The sequence below is a fragment of the Thalassophryne amazonica genome, chromosome 9, assembly GCF_902500255.1.
Source record: "Thalassophryne amazonica chromosome 9, fThaAma1.1, whole genome shotgun sequence".
In the NCBI taxonomy this organism is placed as follows: Eukaryota; Metazoa; Chordata; class Actinopteri; order Batrachoidiformes; family Batrachoididae; genus Thalassophryne; species Thalassophryne amazonica.
Genome location: NC_047111.1, coordinates 4,344,375 through 4,362,842, shown reverse-complemented (window position 1 = coordinate 4,362,842; position 18,468 = coordinate 4,344,375). Strand labels below are relative to the sequence as shown.

The window sequence follows — 18,468 nt, the reverse complement described above, 5'->3', positions numbered from 1 at the left end:
GTAGCTGAACGGTCAGGTCTCCTTTTAAGAAATCCTCATATAAAATCAACAACAATAATGATAATAATAATATTAAAGCAAACAGAGCTCTGGTATCGGATCGGAAAGTATCGGTATCAGCAGGTATCCAAATTCAGGTATTGGAATCGAATCGCAAGTGAAAATTGTGGGTCGGTGTATCCCTGCCTTTATGTATACATCACCGTGTGTTACGCCTTATTAAAAAATTTATTCACCACAGCTATTTCAGCCCTTTTGCAAAATCCACCACTGTCTCTCCTTCAAGTTCCTCTCCTTGATGCCATACCTTCTTTTACCTTGTGTGTGCTTTTTATGTGTTCATGTACCGGGCCGGCTTATGTGTGTTGTTTGTGTGTGTCGTCTGTCGTCATGAGGCCGGTCATGGTTTGCTCAGCCCTGCTGTTGACCTAAGGCAGGACATACATCTGGAGCTGGTCCCCGGGCGCCTAAAGGCGCCTTCTGCTACTAACTGGCAATTAGGATGGGTTAAATGCAGTAAACACATTTCATTGGCAGGGAACATGTTCCTTCGTGCATATGACAATAAAATTCTTTTGAATCCTTTGAATCCTTATCACCTCCATTCCCTTCACCAACATGCCCTTTGATGTCCCCACCTTTCTTTCTTGGGTACACTCTCCACCTCGTCTGTGTCACTCCAGAAATCTTCTTTGTCCTCTGTCTTACCACCACTTCACCCATTCAGTTTCTCGCTCCATAGTCACTGTGTCAGACACTTGCTGCACAGTCAATATATTCTTGATACACTCCCATCTTCAGGCTCCATCTACATAATTTCTCTTCCCGCCCACCTCATGGTACAACAATTTGAACCCCATCCAATGGCCCGTACTCCTTTCCACTTTGTCTTTGGTGTACATACAGTATGTCTGCTTTCATCTTTCTCCTCTCCATGATATTAACAACCATGGTGCTAACATTTAAAATTCCATTATGCTCTTCTGCTGCCTCTGGACACACTTTCACTCCCTCATCTTCATTCTTCACCCCAACAGCAGACGTAGTCTCCACTGGTACCGGTACCAGTGGCATTCAGTGTTCACTCCGGCCTTGACAATCCGTCATGGTAATCAATTTTGACATGCATATTTGAATTGGTGTGACTTACACTAGATAATATTGCTGACTCAACCTCCTTCATTTGTCTGTGCTTGGGTCTGGCAGTTAGAATGTACTTGGCGTGCACCCCCCAGTGGCTGAGTGGAAAAACTCAATTGAGACCTTTTTTGGGAAAATCAGCAGTCAAAAATGCCTTTAAAAAAAATGAAACACCCCCCCCAATCCGATGTATCTTATTACACTACCGTCAAAAGTTGGGACACACTTTCCCATTCAACTGAATAGGGAGAGTGTGTCCCAACTTTGACTGGTAGTGTAAATCCAGTGTTGTTATTAAGAAATTACTTGATGATCTGTGCCTAAAATTACTACAGCTGTTTTCATGTTTTTTGTTTTTTTTCCAAAAATGTACATTATAAGAAGCAATGTGAAAATATTTGTTTGAGTAGGCATAACATTTCACAGCATATGTTGTCACATTGCCTAACCATCCCAGACCTTTACTGAAGTCCAGAGAAGAATTGTGAGGGCTTAACAGTGCCTGTTTTTGGCTCGTGGCTTGCAGTCGAGACAGCTGGTTAACTTGTTAACATGTCTGTTTGGTGTGTTTATGGATAAACTCAGGTTGACTCCTCAGGTTGTGGTGAAAAACATGATCAAATGCCTGTTATTGCTGAGTCAGAATGGCACAGATTATTGCTTGTAACGGCAGTCTTTTAAGTTGTTTCTCTTCTTCAAAACCGCAGAGACATTGGCAAGGACAAAGACAAATGTGACGGTGGGGAGGACGAGGACGGAAAAGAGCAAAACACGCCACGTGGCAGGAAGACTGCCAACAGCCAGGGCCGCCGTAAGGGAAGGATCACCACACGCTCCATGGCCAATGAGGCTGCGTCTGTGGTGGCTGAGGAATTACCTCCTCCTGTCCCGGAGTCTGCCCTGCCAGAGCCTCCTCAGCTCCCAAAATCTGATCTAGCACAGAAGTCTATGAAAGAGCCTACAAAACCCCAGACGCCAGTCACATCCATGGATACAAATAAAGGTGAACCCTTTTCGGGATGCATTCTGAGGAATCAAACTTGTTTTTTTTTTTTGTTGTTGTTGTTTTGTTTTTTATAAATTAGATAATGGTGTAAAGTAATATAATGGTTGTGTGAGAGAGAATTTTGCAGTAATCATTACATGATAATTCAGCAGTCCAAATTCAGTACCTAAAGCTTAATTATCTTGAGTTTATCTGATTGTCACTTGGACTGCTTTTGGAGCATCCCTACTGAATGCAGAAGCTTATTAGTTCCTGGTTACTCCTGTCTGTGTGATGAAGTTCTTGAGCAAGACACTGAACACAGGTTGCTCTGTAGTGTGCATGACGTTAAAGTGCATCCATGTCTACAGGTGGTCCCCAGCTCAAAGAAATCACTGAGCTGCTGGCAGTAATGACGTTTTCTCCTCCTGTTTGACTTTGGTGCTTGCATCTGTCTGTCTGTCTGGTGTGTGTGGATGCATTCTTACAAACATAACTCAAGAATAGTCAGTGGTGGGCTCAGCTGACCAATAAGTTAGCTTTCATAACCGCTAATCAGCTAACTGAAACGTTATCTTTTATCATGCTAAACCGATAAACTGCCAAAAAATTTATCAGAAGCTACAACTAACTGCTAACCGATAACTTTCAGTATTGCCTCCGGTACACTCTCAGCTACTAACAAGCCGATTTTGAGTTTAAACAATGCCAACACTTCTCATAGAATCAAAGGCGATTGCAAATCTGAACACAGCCAATGAATCAGCGCTTCTGTCTTTGTGCGCCCTGCCCACTGCTGTAGGGAAGTATCATTTACCTTGACAGCATATAACGGTCCAGCTGTGAGGCAGACGTCTTGAAAAGAAAAACAGGTTTGACTTATGGTTTTAAAATGTACAAAGTGAAAATATAACATCTGTTAATTTTAAAATAATGTGCTACTTCTGAAGATTTGAACATTAACAGACAAGATGCCCAAAGGGATTATGGGTAAACTTAGCCTCCACTCATACTGATTGGTTGACTAATTCATTCTATGTAAAAACCAAAACAAGTGAATGTACAAGTAAATGTGCTTTTGGAAAATATGTCATCTTTTTTCATTTGTTAAAAAAAAGAAATTACAAAACCGAAAAGTCTGTTAAGTTGTGATCCAGGTCGACAATAGTGTGATATATGACTACCAGGAAGGTAGTCAGGAGGATATAAAAAAATATGCAAATTAATCCAGCAGCTGTAAATTAAAATGCTTTATAGTGTTGCTAAAACTGTTGGGCAGTGCCATATGATAGCCAGACAAGTATGGTGGCAAACATGGATATACGGGCTACAGCTTTGAGAGTCTTTGGGACATATCAAGTCCACATTGTTCAGATTTTATTCCTGGGGTTTGATGCTCCATTAATAATTATGAAAAATTGATCTATGTTTATACTGAAAATATCGTGCTTCCACAGATGTGTAGATTTAGAAAGGTAGAACATACTAAAACCAGCTGTGGTTTTCTGAGCATATGAGAATGCATCAAGAGCTGCCAGAGAACGCCAAAGTTTCAAAATTGTTGTCAGTGGATCCTGTAATCTGCTATGACATACAGTTGATACCAGATCCCACAGTAGTTTGTCATAATGGCATTTCTAACTTCTTAATAAATAATAAATACCACTTTTCAATGTTATAATTTTCACAAGCTTAGTAAAATTTTGTAGGCTAAACTGGCGACTCATGGCTCATTCATAGACAATAAACAATAATGAACATTTGACCTCTTTATTTTCATATAATAACAAAATCAGTTTGATTGTGCCCCAGTTGATTCCATCCATATAGCCTGAAAATAGTTTGAAAAAAATCTCATTTGCAATTAAAAGCTTTTGGCCATAACAGCGATTAAAATGTGGGCAGCACAATGGATTAGTTTGCTCACAGCAAGAAGGTAATGTGATCCATTTCCACCTGTGACCTTTCTGTGTGGAGTTTGCATGTTCTTCCCATGTGTGTGTGGGTTCCCTCTGGGCGCTCCAGCTTCCTCCTACATCTAAAGACATGCGGGTTAGGTGGACTGGAAACTTTAACTCGTCCGTAGGTGTGTGAGTGTGCATCCTGGCGTTTTGTCCAGGGTGAACCCTGCCTCACGCCCTAATGCCACATTCACACCGGGCGCGATGCGGCGGACAGCAGCGACAGGTTGCCATGTAATCCCTATGGAAGGACGCATTTTGGCACCAAGCCGCACAGCGCGATGCGATGGACACAAATGAAGCAACGCGAATGAAGCGATTTTGAGCGATTGGCGCGTTTGTGGCGCGATATTGTGTCACATCGCATTGCCGTCCTCCCCAAGTTGAAAAATCTGAACTTTTTCGTCTTGTCGCGCTGCGATGACCAATCAGGGACTGAATATGTAGTGACGTGGAGATGTCTGGAGTTTGACTGAGTGGGATGTGAACATGTCCTGTGTCTGCTAGCCAGCCTGTGAGCAAAACGTATGTCCCTTTTGTCCTTTATTTCACAATTATGACAGAGTGTGGGGAAGAGCGAGCGGCAGCCCCACAGCAGCGGGAGCGGAGGTTTCTTTTTCTTTTTACTTTACGCGCGCGCGAGCGAATCGTCAGTGAAGACTATTTTATTTATTAACTGCACAGATGTATAATAAAGCAAATGGTGACTGGTTCATCAACACAATTATGACAGAGTTTTTGGAGCGAGCAGCAGCCCCGCAGCAGGGGGAGCGGAGGTTTCTTTTTCTTTTCTGTTTTTTTTTTACGTGCGCGTGCGAGTGAATCGTCCATGAAGACTATTTTATTTTTTAACTACACAGATGTATAATAAAGCAAATGGTGACTGGTTCATCAGCACAATTATGAGAGAGTTTTTTGGGGAAGCGCGAGGAGCAGCCCCGCAGCAAGCAGCAGAGTTTTTTTTTCTGTTGTTTTTTTTTTTTTTTTATAACTTGTTTACATGTGCGCACGTGAACGGGACAGGAGGTCCTCAAACTGGGTCTTGCAGAGGTGGAAGGACATAATCCAGACGCAGCTCCTGCAGCAAATAATGATGCTCCCCGAATTGGGAACGTCTCATGACGTTTGTCAGCTTTCCACAACAACTTGCTCCGTGTGATCAAGGTCTGTCATGTTAACATGACTGACAACCGGAGCTGGCGAGCGGACTGGAAGCTCCTCCTATTTGATGACGCACTGGAGCGAATTTTCACAGCGAAAGCAGAGCGACACACCGGGCGATGGTGGCGCGTCTGTCACCACGCGACCAACGCGAATTTGTGGCGTCTGGTTGCTCCCGGTGTGAATGCGGCATATGACTGGCGGGAAAGGCTCCAGCCCCCCATGACCCTTGTTGGAGTAAGCAGTTGAGGATGCGTGACAGTGAGTGATAAAATTGATTTGTCAGATTCTTATGTACTTTAAAATGGTATAGTCACAACCTGTAACAGCAAGCAGTGGTAGAGGTTGGTGTTGTCTGTTTTAATTTTTTTTTTTTTTTTTTTTTTTCCCTTCAGTTTTAATGGGAGCCTCAGGCTGTTGTATCAGAAATATCTGAGGTTTCAGTCATATGGCAGGGGTGGTGGCCAAGTGGTTATGTGTGCTTGTTTCCAGTGTGGAAGGTTCCCTGTTCAAACCCCGGCCCGACCCATTCCCCAGCATGGTCATCCAGGGTAAAATGTGTGCCAAATCAACATGCAGATCCACCTTGGATGTGCTATGGTGACCCCGAGTGACAACAAGGGAGAAGCTGAAGGGACTTGCATATGTTGTTCAGTTACAGTATACTGTCATTTGTGTGGTTTTACAACAACAGGATTTGGCTTTTGAAATGTATTAAAATGCACCCTGGAACATTTATGAATTTAAATTTTTCTCTGAAGGAGGTCTGCGAGACTCCTGCTATGTTTTTTTTGGGGGGGGAGTGTTAGGTCCTGACTTATGGACATGTTGTCCATATGTTGTTAAGCGCATCTCCAGGCTTGTCTACATGAACACAGAAGGTTTAGTTTGGGTTTTTTTTTTCCACCCATTAACCTGCTTTCGTCACTGTCACATGCAAGGAGTTGTAAGTAGTTTTTACTTGGTTCAATAGCTTCAAGTGCATGTTGACTCGGCATAAAGTGTCAGACGTGGTGCATCCGGTTCAGTGAGCGCCGTATCGCTCATCCGTCACCATGGCAATGCACCACACTGGTAGAGCTGTTGTCATGGTACTTAGTCACGCACATGTTCTCTTCCACCCTTTGGTGTCTGTTGTTTGGATGGTGGCAGCTTAGGTTTTCAAGTATTCTGCAGCTCTCTCTGTGTTCAGCATTAACCCCTTAATGACCATCGTCGCATATATGCTACAATCTCTGACTCAAATATGCAACTTACCAAATTGACCTGTATGCTCGTTGTTGCAGATTTGCAACATACCATCATTATTATTATTATAACATTATAACATAAAGTCATTACCAGAATACCCAATATTACTATCTAGTTTTTGTGCAAAAGTGAAATTAATAATCTCAACATTATTTACCATCTACTTAAAGGCAAAAACACACACAAAACATTTTTTTATATACAGCTATATAAATTCGGGCGTTAAGGGGTTAATAGCACAAAGCATTAATTTGTGTCATTAATTCACTGTTTTGTAGCTGTTCTGTTCTCTTTGTGCACCTGCTTCCTCTGTCTGCTGTTCGTCTCCACTGTCTGAGTTGCACAACCTTATGTCATCTAATCTGAGTAAATGACATTCTGTAGGGTTCCTTTCTGTTCCCTGGCATGTAATTTATCTCCAAACTTCCTTTTAGTTGCACACTTTATTTTGACAGTTTGCTCCAGTTTAACTGTTGTGAACATGTGCTTTATTGGTTACCCATTTACTAATGACATTTGTGGCAAGGTTGTTTTTTTTTTTTCCACTGCTCCTTTTTATTGCGGCTAGAGTGCTGGTAAAGATATACACAGGACAGACTGTGTACAGGATAAGCTTAAAGTCCATTTAACTGCAGTTTTAAAGCTGGAACACACCTGATCAGCATCATGTCCTTTACTCAGATGTCACTGATTCTGCATCTTTTAGGATTTTTCCTGTTGCATTTTCAACAGTCAGTAAGCAAGAAGCCTCTGATTTTATTGATACTCTTGATACTGATCCAGGTTTTGGCATTGGGAGGCCAGTGCTGGTACATAAAAACCTGTATCTGCTTTGTGTATTGGACTTTGTATTTGTCATACATGACTTGTAAGAATGTAGCTGCAGATCAGTGCTGAGAGAGTGACGAAGGTCACAGAGATTGCGTTGGCATCACACCAGCAAAGCAGAGTTGCACACTAACTTTTAGTCCATATATTTACATAGTTCAGCTTGCATTGTGTCTGTATACTGTTGTTGTAGCTGCGTCTGAACTCTGGTGTTGAGTTATAGCTTGTCATGTTGGTCAGAGCCTGATTAGTTTTAGCAAATATACAGTTGTATACAAAAGCTTGGGCACCCCTGGATAATTTTCATGATTTTCCTTTATAAATCATTGGTTGTCTGGATCAGAAATGTCAGTTAAATATATCATATAGCAGACAAACACACTAATATTTTAGAAGTGAAATAAAGTTTATAGTATTTACAGAAAGTGTACAATAATTCTTTAAACAAAATTGGGCAGATGCATACATTGGGCACGCTTAACATTTTATTGATTTGAATACATTTAACACTAATTATTGGAACACAAAATTGGTTTGGTAAGCTCATTGACCCTTGACCTCCTTACACAGGTGAATCCAATCATGAGAAAAGGGTATTAAGGTGGCCATTTGCAAATGTTTCCCCTCTTTGCATCTCTTCTAATGAGTGGCAACATGGGAGCCTCTAAACAACTCTCAATGACCTGAAAACAAAGATTGTTCAACATCATGGTTTAGGGGAAGGACACGAAAAGCCATCTCAGAGATTTCAGCTGTCAGTTTCCACTGTGAGGAACATAGTGAGGAAATGGAAGACCACGGGCACAGTACTAGTTCAAGCCCGAAGTGGCAGGCAAAGAAAATATCAGATAAGCTGAAGCGAAGGATGGTGAGAACAGTCACAATAACCCACAGACCTGCTCCAAAGACCTAAAAAAAATAGGATCTACTAAATATTGATGTATTTTTTTTCTGTTGGGGTGCCCAAATTGATACACCTGCCTAATTTTGTTTAAAGAATGATTGCACACTTACTGTAAATCCTATAAACTTCATTTCACTTCTCAGATATCACTGTGTTTGTCTGCTATATGATATATTTAACTGAAATTTCTAATCCAAACAACCAATGATTTATAAAGGAAAATTATGGAAATCATCAGGGGTGCCCAAACTTTTACATACAACTGTAACAATGGGAGTTGTAGCCAGAGTTTTGTCTGAGGTTTATTTTGTGTGCTGTTCAGTGTCATTAAATAGGAAATAGGAATGCTTGAGAATTATGCTTGGTTCGTTGTACACTGTCTTCACAAAGCCCCTTCTCCATGTGCATTGAATGCTGCAGATCCTCTTGTCATGTTGTGGTGTTGTGCGGGACAACTGTTAGGGCCCCTTCATACATAGTGTGAATATGTACAACTCAGGGTGACTCATGGCGAAACAGCTTGTATGAGCGAACCACAAAACATTGCGCCAATGGGCAGGCGTGCACGGTTCTGGTGCGATGGTTCGTGCATGCGACGTTGTCGTAAAAGCAGGAACACAGTGCGAGCAGCTGCAGCTGCTCGCACTGTGTTCCATGGGATGAGGGGCACCACATTGTGCTGCGGATGTGGCGGAAAATAAAATAAAAACCAGCTGTATAATTAGTGAATATCACTGTGTTGATATAAATAATACATAAAAGGGGACGCAATACAGAACCCTGCGGTTAAATAACGTGGTAAAAAAAATGCCACTCACAGGATTTGAACCAGACAGCAACTTTACCACTGCACTACAATCACGGTCTTATACCAGGAGCATAAAATGGCTAAAATCAACAAGCAGATAAATGAATTTTTAAAAAAGAAAAAGCGCTGTGATAACTGACCAAATGGTGTTTGGTACAGTGTCATATGTCATATGGTCCTGTGGCACGCTGCTCACTGTCCTGTCAGACAGAAGAGACATTCAGATCGCCTGCTGCCTGTCCACGTGAACTGATGGTCTGGTCCAGCTGGAACAGCCTGTCAGTGTGCGTGTGCTCCAGCCCATCGCAAAAGCGATATATGTTTTTATGTATTTCCATGTGAGGACAGCAAGCACACACACGTGCATGTCCGTCAAAACACGGTGCATGTTCTGCAGCTCTGCACTTCGTCTACGGGGGGGCACGAACCACATGCACGCACGTGATTGGGGGTGAGGGGAGCGCGACACACGCACACGTGTTGTGAGGTGAGCCGACACTCTGGCACTCCACGTGCACTCTGCAACTCCAGTCGTGGGGCACTTTTCACATCCAGCACGACAGCGATTACTGACTGTTTTTGTGATGACAGTATGAATGGCCACACATTATCTAAGTGCCATGAGAGCAGTGTTAGATGTTCGTGTGTGTCACCTGGAATTTTGCCGACACCTGCCGCAAGAGGGTTCGATGTGCTCTCACAGCGCACACTCTGTCTTTCAGCCGCTGGTGTGCGCAAATAGTTGGTAGCAACAGGTGTACGAGGCGTTAGAGGCAGGTACGATGTTGCACGTTTTGCATACAATTTCTGCTTCATGCACACTTTATGCGCAATCCAACCAAATTCGCACTATATGTGAAGGGGCCCTAAAACTGGTTGTCCAGAAAAGTCACTCAGTGTTTCTTGCCACTCCCATTGTAGTATCATATGTAGGCAGAGCTTAAATAGGGCAGCTTATTTGAAACTTTTACAGGGGTACGTTTGGAACAATTGTCTTGTTTAACCATAGCCATGTCACATCCCACACTTGAAATGAGTGCAGTATTTGTTGATGTGCAATATCCACAGTTTTGTACATACTTTTCTCTTTTTTAATATGCAATCTCGTTTTGCTACTATGTTTAAATTTGCTGTCTGGACATACAGTACTCTTTCATTCGGTTAAATTTTATGCTTTTTTGTCTTTTCTGCCCCAGACCTTTCAAGTCCTGCGTGTGGTTTACTCAGATTTATTTTTGCACTGAAAGGCTGCACCTTACCTTTCGTTGTACTGGTTACAATGACAATAAAGAATCTGCATCTGTTTTGGGATTGTGAGATACAGTGGCCTCCAAGAGTATTGGAACACTTGGTTTTTCACACATTTTAATTTGTTTATGCTATTTTAAATGCAAAAAATACAAAATATATACATTTCTAAAATGATCTTCCTTTAACTCAAACTGAAAGCAATTGTCTGCAACTTGATTTAAATTAATTAAAAATATAAAAGCCAAGGTGATTAACATCACTTTGAGCAAGTGGCATCGTTTAATCAGTGAAATCACTTGATGGAGTGTGTGGTTGCAAAGAAAGCCTGCACCCTCTCGGCCCTTTCTGGAATCAATTGAAGACCTCTAGAGCAGACAGTTCTCAAAAAAATGAGTGACTGTGCAAAAAGGAGAAGAGTGAGGGAAGTCACCAAGAAACCCAGACAACCCAGAAGAAGTTAGTCTTCTGTGGCTGTTACTGGAGAAATTGTGCACAGTGCATGTTTTGCATTTTGTGTCTCCAGTTATACAGCTTCATGATGAAGTGCTACAGAGGAGGATTTTCTTAAAAAGAAGACCTGAAAGTTCAGCTACAATTTGCCAGAAGGTACATCTGATATGCAAGCCAAAATCTGATGTTTTGGTGAAAGAAAATCCTCCTCTGTACCACTTCATCATGAAGCTGTATAACTGGGGAAACAAAATGCAGGACTGGTGGTGCAGAGTCCCCCGACATGAACCTGAGAATGATCAGACATCATGACATAACCACTTTACTGTGTTCACTGCTGTCCCACCACATTATTACTTATTTGTTACTTGTCACGAATGCCACGAAGTATACACTCTTGGCCACTGATCATGAATGTGAGATTCGGGCAGAGGCATCAGGTGTCCTCAGGAGCTGCTGCAACCTGTTACCACGTGTTATGATTAATGGCACATGTTGCTGGAGAATAATCAGGAACCATTACGCACGGTCAAGAATAATGTTCTGCATTGTTGCGCGCTATCGCGCATAACAGCACATCGTTAAGTTCTGTCACGTTGTGAATGAGGCGACTTGTCTCCGCACACACACCCATATTCATCCAACCATCAGTTGCTCAACAATTCAGATCGCTCCAGTTTGCTCCTCAAAAGCCACAGCAGAAGAACTTTGTGACTACATGCTTAGTTGGACTCTGTGCCGCTGTCATGCTCTATTAAGGATTATCACTAATCAAGACGGATCAACACACTCAGTTGCGACCTCCATGACATGAGGCGAAATGAGGGCGGTGACATTCGTGGAAGATTTTTTGACAGCCAAAAACATGCTCCACGAAAATAACGACTGTCACGCACCAACACGCACTATTAAGAAACCTATTCAGATGTGTTACATCACACTAAGAATGTCAGAATGTGCCAAGAATGACGCAAATATGACATTCGTAGCGCGTCTTGCATATGTGTAAACGCACCTTTACCATGACACAGATTTGAAGACTGGAAAAATTGTATTCATTTGTCCAGTGTTTTTCAATTTCAGTTTCAATTTTCAATTTATTTTCATTTATATAGCGCCAAATCGAACAGAGTTGCCTCAAAGCGCTTCACACAGGTAAGGTCTAACCTTACCAACCCCCAGAGCAACAGTGGTAAGGAAAAACTTCCTCTGATGAAGAAACCTTAAGCAGACCAGACTCAAAGAGGTGACCCTCTGCTTGGGCCATGTTACAGACATAAATTACAGAACAATTCACAGAACAATTCATGGACGAATATACAAGAAATGCTGTTGGCGCACAGGACAGGAGGATCGCCAACACAAATACAACTCCCATCTCTGGATGGAGCTGCACCTTAAACAGAGAGAAAAAACAGAATCAGGCATCAGAAAGACAAAAAATACTGTATAATTTGCCAGCAGTTTTTATTTTTGCTTATTTCTTTTTGTTCAGAAGAAATGATCATCAGCTTTGTTTTAGAGTTATGCGTCAACTTTTGATAGCTTGTCTAATTGGTTGAAAGCCTAATTCTCAAAGTTGCGTTGCCTCTCAGATTACACAAGCCTCATATGTACAGATAGACACCAATTCAGAAATCTTACACAAAGAAAACCCGAGGCACACTCAAACCTTTGTCTCTGCCAGATCGAGAGTTTTCTGTAGATCTAACCTTCTCCATGTGGGACTTGTGCTTAAATACAACAGACTAAGTGGCTGTGGAACCTTTGATAGGCACCTTCTGAGCGGTATGCATTGATCACCTCATTTTGGATGTGCAGCGGGTGGGGCCGTCCTCTTAATGTCAAGGGTACATCTGCTGCTATATTTGTCCAAATGTTTACACAGTCTCAGTGGGTGCCATGGAAGAGAGTGGGCCAGAGTTCACTTGGTACCCTCCACGCTAACTGTGCACTTCTGTGAATTTTGTGGAGGGCAGGCAGTGGGACTGTGCACCCAAGCTGAGTCAAGGATGTGTACATGTGTGTGGGTGGGAGTGTTTTGGCCCTGCTGTTGTATTTGTCTCCATCCAAGGCCTTTCCCAAAGAGGGACACACGGCTCTCAAATCTTTCACTGTCTGGCACTACATCAGCTGACCAGGGCCCTCCCCCTGTGGGTTTAGAGAGGAGGGGTGCTTGTTCTGGACTGGAGGGGTGGGGTGAGGAAGAAGACTTAGGATGGACAGAGAGGGAATGAGGAAGAAAGGGGAAGGAGCCAGCCTGTGAAGGAGCAGGTCGCAGCTGCTCCTGAATGTAAACAGATTATTAGATTAGTGTCCATGAGAAAGAGATGGCTAAAGGGAGGATGCACATGCGCTCTGTCTCTCTCTCGCTCGTGTTAATGGAGCCGTGCCATTTCTCTTTCTGATGTAGCTGGAGCTGGTGAAACAGGAGAAACTTCTCGCTGGACCGAGGAGGAGATGGAGGTCGCCAAAAAAGGTAATGTTCAGTTTTTTCTTTGGTGCCGTCTCCCTGTTTTGTCTTTTCTTTGGTGCCGTCTCCCTGTTTTGTCTTTCTCTGCGCGGTGCTGTTTCACTTTGTCGTGGCGTCTCTGAGTTTGTTCAAAGCGTTTCCATCATCTTTCTTTTTTGCCTTCTCCTTGGCTGTTTGTGGCCTTGTGCTGTCTGTTTTTTGAGCCCATTTCAAACACACAGTTAATCTGTCACTTTCATTTGGATTCCATGCTGATATTGTTGAAGAACTGAACATTTCTATAAAAGTCCCACCTGCACTGTTTCTCAGTAGGACCTAATAGTCGGACCTAATGTGTTATTGAGGCAGCTGAATATAAACTTAAGAGACAAATCTTATCTTGTTGTGTAACATCAGTTTTGTAAATATTGGCTACAACATGACAGATGTCACCTGACTGTCTGTTGCTCTCTCTACAAAGGTCCTGTCATCTGTGCATGTACAGAATTGTGAAGGACGTTTGGCGTGAAGCAGCGATGCTGGTTTGAAAGTCATGAAGCAGTCAGTGTGAGGGCAAGATAATTCCTGCAGCATTACAGCTCGCACACCTGAAAAGGGCTTTACGTGCACGCGGGTGAATGTGTTAACATAAAATATACACACGGACAGTGTTACTTTTCTCGAAGTGTTCAGTACCAAGGAAGGCTTTTAGGATTATTTTCTTCTTCTTCCTTAATCTGCGCTGCTCTGATGCCTTCTAAGAAATTATCTGTAGCACTTGCGGTTTCAACTATTCATTATTCAGGTTGAATTTTTTTTTTTTTTTTTTTTTTTTTTTGTTCTTGAAGTTGCTCTTAAGTTCAGCAAAATGGATTTTACGTACTGAATGTGGCCTCACAGGCGCCTTCGTATCTGGGTCATGTGCCATTCAGTGGTTGCCCTTTTGCCCCTTTTTCTTCTTCTTTGTTGTTATAGGTATTAACATCAGGGCTTTAGAGGGCGAAGAGCACTGAACTGGGCAGTAAATAAAGGGATTAGTCTGAGCTAATTAAGTCTCACTCTTTTTGCTGTGATCTCCTTGGGTGTTTTTTGTCCTGTGTACGAGGCTTTTATGTAGGTTAGTGTTTGTAAAAAAGACAGATCTAAATTCTTATTCAGCTTAGAAATCACACATGGCTGGTCATGTAGTGAACAAAGGGCTAGAAAATTTGTTTTCACTGAGAGACTAGGAGAAAACTGACGGTAGGTATTCTGTAATACTACAGTTGTAATTTCACATGTATTCAAATGTGTTGTTTTGGGCGCAATAACAGGAAGAACTTGTAATGTAATGTGGCCTAATGTGAAAGTTCCAGACCTCGCGGCATCCATCGACACCAAAAACCACAAGTTTTTCTTTTTCTTTTTTTTTTGTTCTCATTTCTTTTAATAAGGTGGGCTTGTAGTGCTTTTATGTTGGATTATATTGTATGTGCACACCTGATAACACTTCAATAATTAATTTACTTCCCAGGTTTGGCTACTATCAAATCCAAGACTTGAGAATTTAAGAGTGATGAAACCTTCTTAGTTCTGTTAAAGGTGTTTGCAGCATGTGATTTGGTAGTTTTCTGCCAAGCTAATGTGTCATAAATAAATGGATCATTGGATGTCAGTAAAAGCATTTGAATAACTTGTCAGAACAGGTATAAAAATATTTTTTTCATTAAATAAAAGCAAAAATAAATAAAATCTATTTGTGTTTATTTTTTATGCTCAACCTGAAATAAAATCACAACCTTGCCAGAGCTAGCACACAATCGATCAGGTTCACTGTTTGGGTTGGAAAAGTAAGGAGCCTTACCAGGACCTTTTTAGTGTGTCATGTCTGTACGTGGCCTTATTAAATGGTCACAAAATCCTCAAGGCTGTTTTACTTGCGGGTCTTGGCTCATCAGCGGGTTTTAGTACTTCCAAAGAAGACGCGAGTCTGAGGAGTCCTAATGCTCAGACAGTGGTAATGCATGGTACTCAGCTCTGTAGTGATTTGTCAAGCTGCCAGATTCCTTGTTCTCAGTAGGGCAGGAAGGTGGAGGGGGTTATCAGTGGTTATGAATTAGAGCAGAAACACCCTAATGTCAAGGTAGTCCTCCAGCTCACTCCAACTTGGCAAACTTGAGGCTATAAAACTGTTGTCTGATTGTGTGCTCAGCTGAGTGTCAGATTAATGTAAGAACATTTTAAGTCAAAGTTATGATATTGATAAAATGTAAGACAAATGGGCTTTTTCCACCAAAGGAACCTATTTGAGGAACAAAGGAAGCTGTCATCCCTCAACCACTTATACTCTTCCTGTATTTAAGAGGCCAATTTTAATGTTTTTTACACACACACACACACACACACACACACAATGGTGTGAAAAAGTGTCCCCCCCCCCCCCCCCCTGAGCTTTTACATGTTAGAAATTTTTTAGGACATCGAAAACCAAACAAAAATTCAGGCTTTGTATGTTAAAATTTCTAAAATTATGCCCTTTAAAACTCACAGTGAAAAGTAATCTCAACATCAGCTGTGCCCAACCCTGTTCCTGGAGGGCCCTTACCCTGCATGTTTTCTAACTCTCCCTGTTTGACTCCAAGGCACTTAACTCAGTCCGGTGTGCTCAGCCAATCAACAGCTGGAAAACACCACTTAAAAAAAATCAGGTGTAACTTAAGTAGGTAGATGTGGAAAAATTCCAGGGCAGGGGTTCTCCAGGAACAGGGTTGGTGACCCCTGTGCTAGGAGAAAATGGAATACATATTTAAAATACAGCAGGGGTCACCAGCAGGACACAGCGGGACACAAAATGACATGACAGATACTTCACATGAAAACCCTCTATACAATGATTTGCAAATCCTCTTCAACCTATATTCAACTGAATACACCACAAAGATATATAATGTTCAAACTGATAAACTTTATTGTTTTTGTGCAAATATTTGCACATTTTGAAATCAATGCCTGCAACACATTTCAAAAAAGCTGGGAAAGTTGATGAATGCTCAAAGAACGCCTGTTTGGAACATTCCACAGGTGAACAGGTTAATTGGCAACACGTGAATGTCATGATTGGGTATAAAAGGAGCATCCCCAAAAGGCTCAGCCATTCACAAGCATAGATGGGGTGAGAATCATCACTTTGTGCACAACTGCATGAAAAAATAGTCCAACAGTTTAAGAACAATGTTTCTCAACATTCAATTGCAAGGAATTTAGGGATTCCATCATCTACAGTCCATAATATAATCAGAAGATTCAGAGAATCTGGAGAACTTTCTACACGTAAGCAGCAACGCCGAAAACCAACATTGAATGCCCGTGACCTTCAATCCCTCAGGCAGCACTGCATTAAAAACTGACATCATTGTGTAAAGGATCTTACTGCGTGGGCTCAGGAACACATTATGATCAAAAAGATTCTAAACAATTTATAAATACATTAAGATAGTAAATCATATTAAAAAAATTACTGTTCTTAAAATATTCTGGACTTGCACACCATTCCATCTCATTGTAGAAACTGCACACAATTTACCACCCTTGAAAAATGTCAGCTACTTATTTTATAAAACACTACCCAATCTAGAGCCCCGTGGATCCCCATGGACAACAGGCTAGTTTATATCTGCAAAATCAGTCATGTATTTGTCAGGCCAAGATTTATTTTACTTAACCAGAAAAGCTTTAATTATTAATCACTTATTCATTTGTATACTGTCTCTCCTTTACCTGTTAGGCCTCGTTGAGCATGGAAGAAACTGGACAGCTATTGCCAAAATGGTGGGCACCAAGAGTGAGGCGCAGTGTAAGAACTTCTACTTTAATTACAAGAGACGTCACAACCTGGACAGCCTTCTCCAGCAACACAAGCAGGTGCACCACTGGAGTCTGGTTTTTTGTTTTTGTTCTTTAATGGTCCTTTTAAAGCATGATGGCCTCTTGCAGGATGTTCATTTGTGCATTTTCTTTCCCAGGACACACGGCATGCTCATGGTGATAGGTCTCAAGGTGAAGGTCTAGCAACAGCATCACCTGATGATGAAGAGGACAATGCAGATGACAGTGAAGGTCAGCGAGACAGATGAGATAAAATATGACACTCTTGCAAAAATGTTGCATGTTTTGGACAGTGGTTCCTGTTGATTGAAGGTGTGGATTTTTTGGTCAGCCCTGATGAAGGTTACACAGGGGTCTATATTTTTGTATCCATGCTTAGTTGTTGCACATGCCTCAAGAAATGCTATGCTGAGCATCATCTAATATACAGTATAAAGGAGAACTGAAGGGATAAAGAAGGTGCATAGCTGTGTAGCTCCTATCTGAGATGCCTTCTGGAGTTATGCAGGGATTTAGTTTGAGATTACAGCAGCATCCTACAACTCCACTGTGTAGTTTTAATAAGAGGAAAAAAGGGTCAAATGGAAAACAGCAGCAGGGAGGATGAGATAAAAGATGGCCACAAATTCTGACTAGTAGGGTGCCTGTTGCATAACTTTTTCTTGACTTTGAAGAGTGGAGAAGGCACACTCTTTGAACACCACTCGTTTGATCTGGCAAAAACTACGCAGTCTGCCTTCCCACATCCTCTTCACAAACTCTTGGCTGGCATTACATGCCAAAGGCTTTCTGCTTTGAAAAAGAAGGTATCAGTTCATGTGTAGAAGAAATGAATCGTGACTCGTGTTGACTGGAGGGTGAGCCCTGGCCCTGTGTAGGCATTCTGATAGTAAAAGCAGTGTAATTTATTACTGTTTTATTTTACTATGATGCAAATTTGGACAAATGTCATGACATTGTTCAATTTAGGGTGTTGAGAATCTCATACAGTTGTATGTAAACATTTGGGCACCCCTGATGAGTCCCTGAAATCGAGTAAGGGTCTAAAATATTTGTTAAATGTTCAACCTTAAAGCATCTTTGTCACAGGATACTAACTACTGTCAGTAGCTGTGATTCTCTAAATCAGTTGAGCAGTAGTTTTTTTTTTCCCCACATAGTTGTTCAGTCTCCACTGTAATCACCATGGCAACAGCCAAAGCAGTAGAGATGTTATGCCATCTGTCAGTGGAAAAAAGAAGTTCTTCTTATTATCATTATTATTTAAAATTTAATTTTAGTTGTCATTTTCAGAATTTTTGGATTTGAGCTGTCCAAAGTTTCAAGTAAACACTGGCAATGCCAAATGTGGTTTCATAGAAAAATGGAAAACTAGAAACTAGAAGTAGTTGTGTAGGAAGGAAAAACTCAAAG

At 41.6% G+C, this 18,468-nt stretch overlaps 1 protein-coding gene across 1 annotated transcript in view; it reads left to right on the top strand.

Annotated features, from left to right (window-relative positions):
- ncor1 (nuclear receptor corepressor 1) overlaps positions 1-18,468 on the top strand; it is a 206,486-nt gene that overhangs the window by 137,483 nt on the left and 50,535 nt on the right. The window contains 4 exon segments of the mRNA XM_034177498.1: positions 1,848-2,143; positions 13,153-13,218; positions 16,955-17,091; positions 17,193-17,286. Of these exon segments, the coding sequence (XP_034033389.1) occupies positions 1,848-2,143; positions 13,153-13,218; positions 16,955-17,091; positions 17,193-17,286 (593 nt within the window).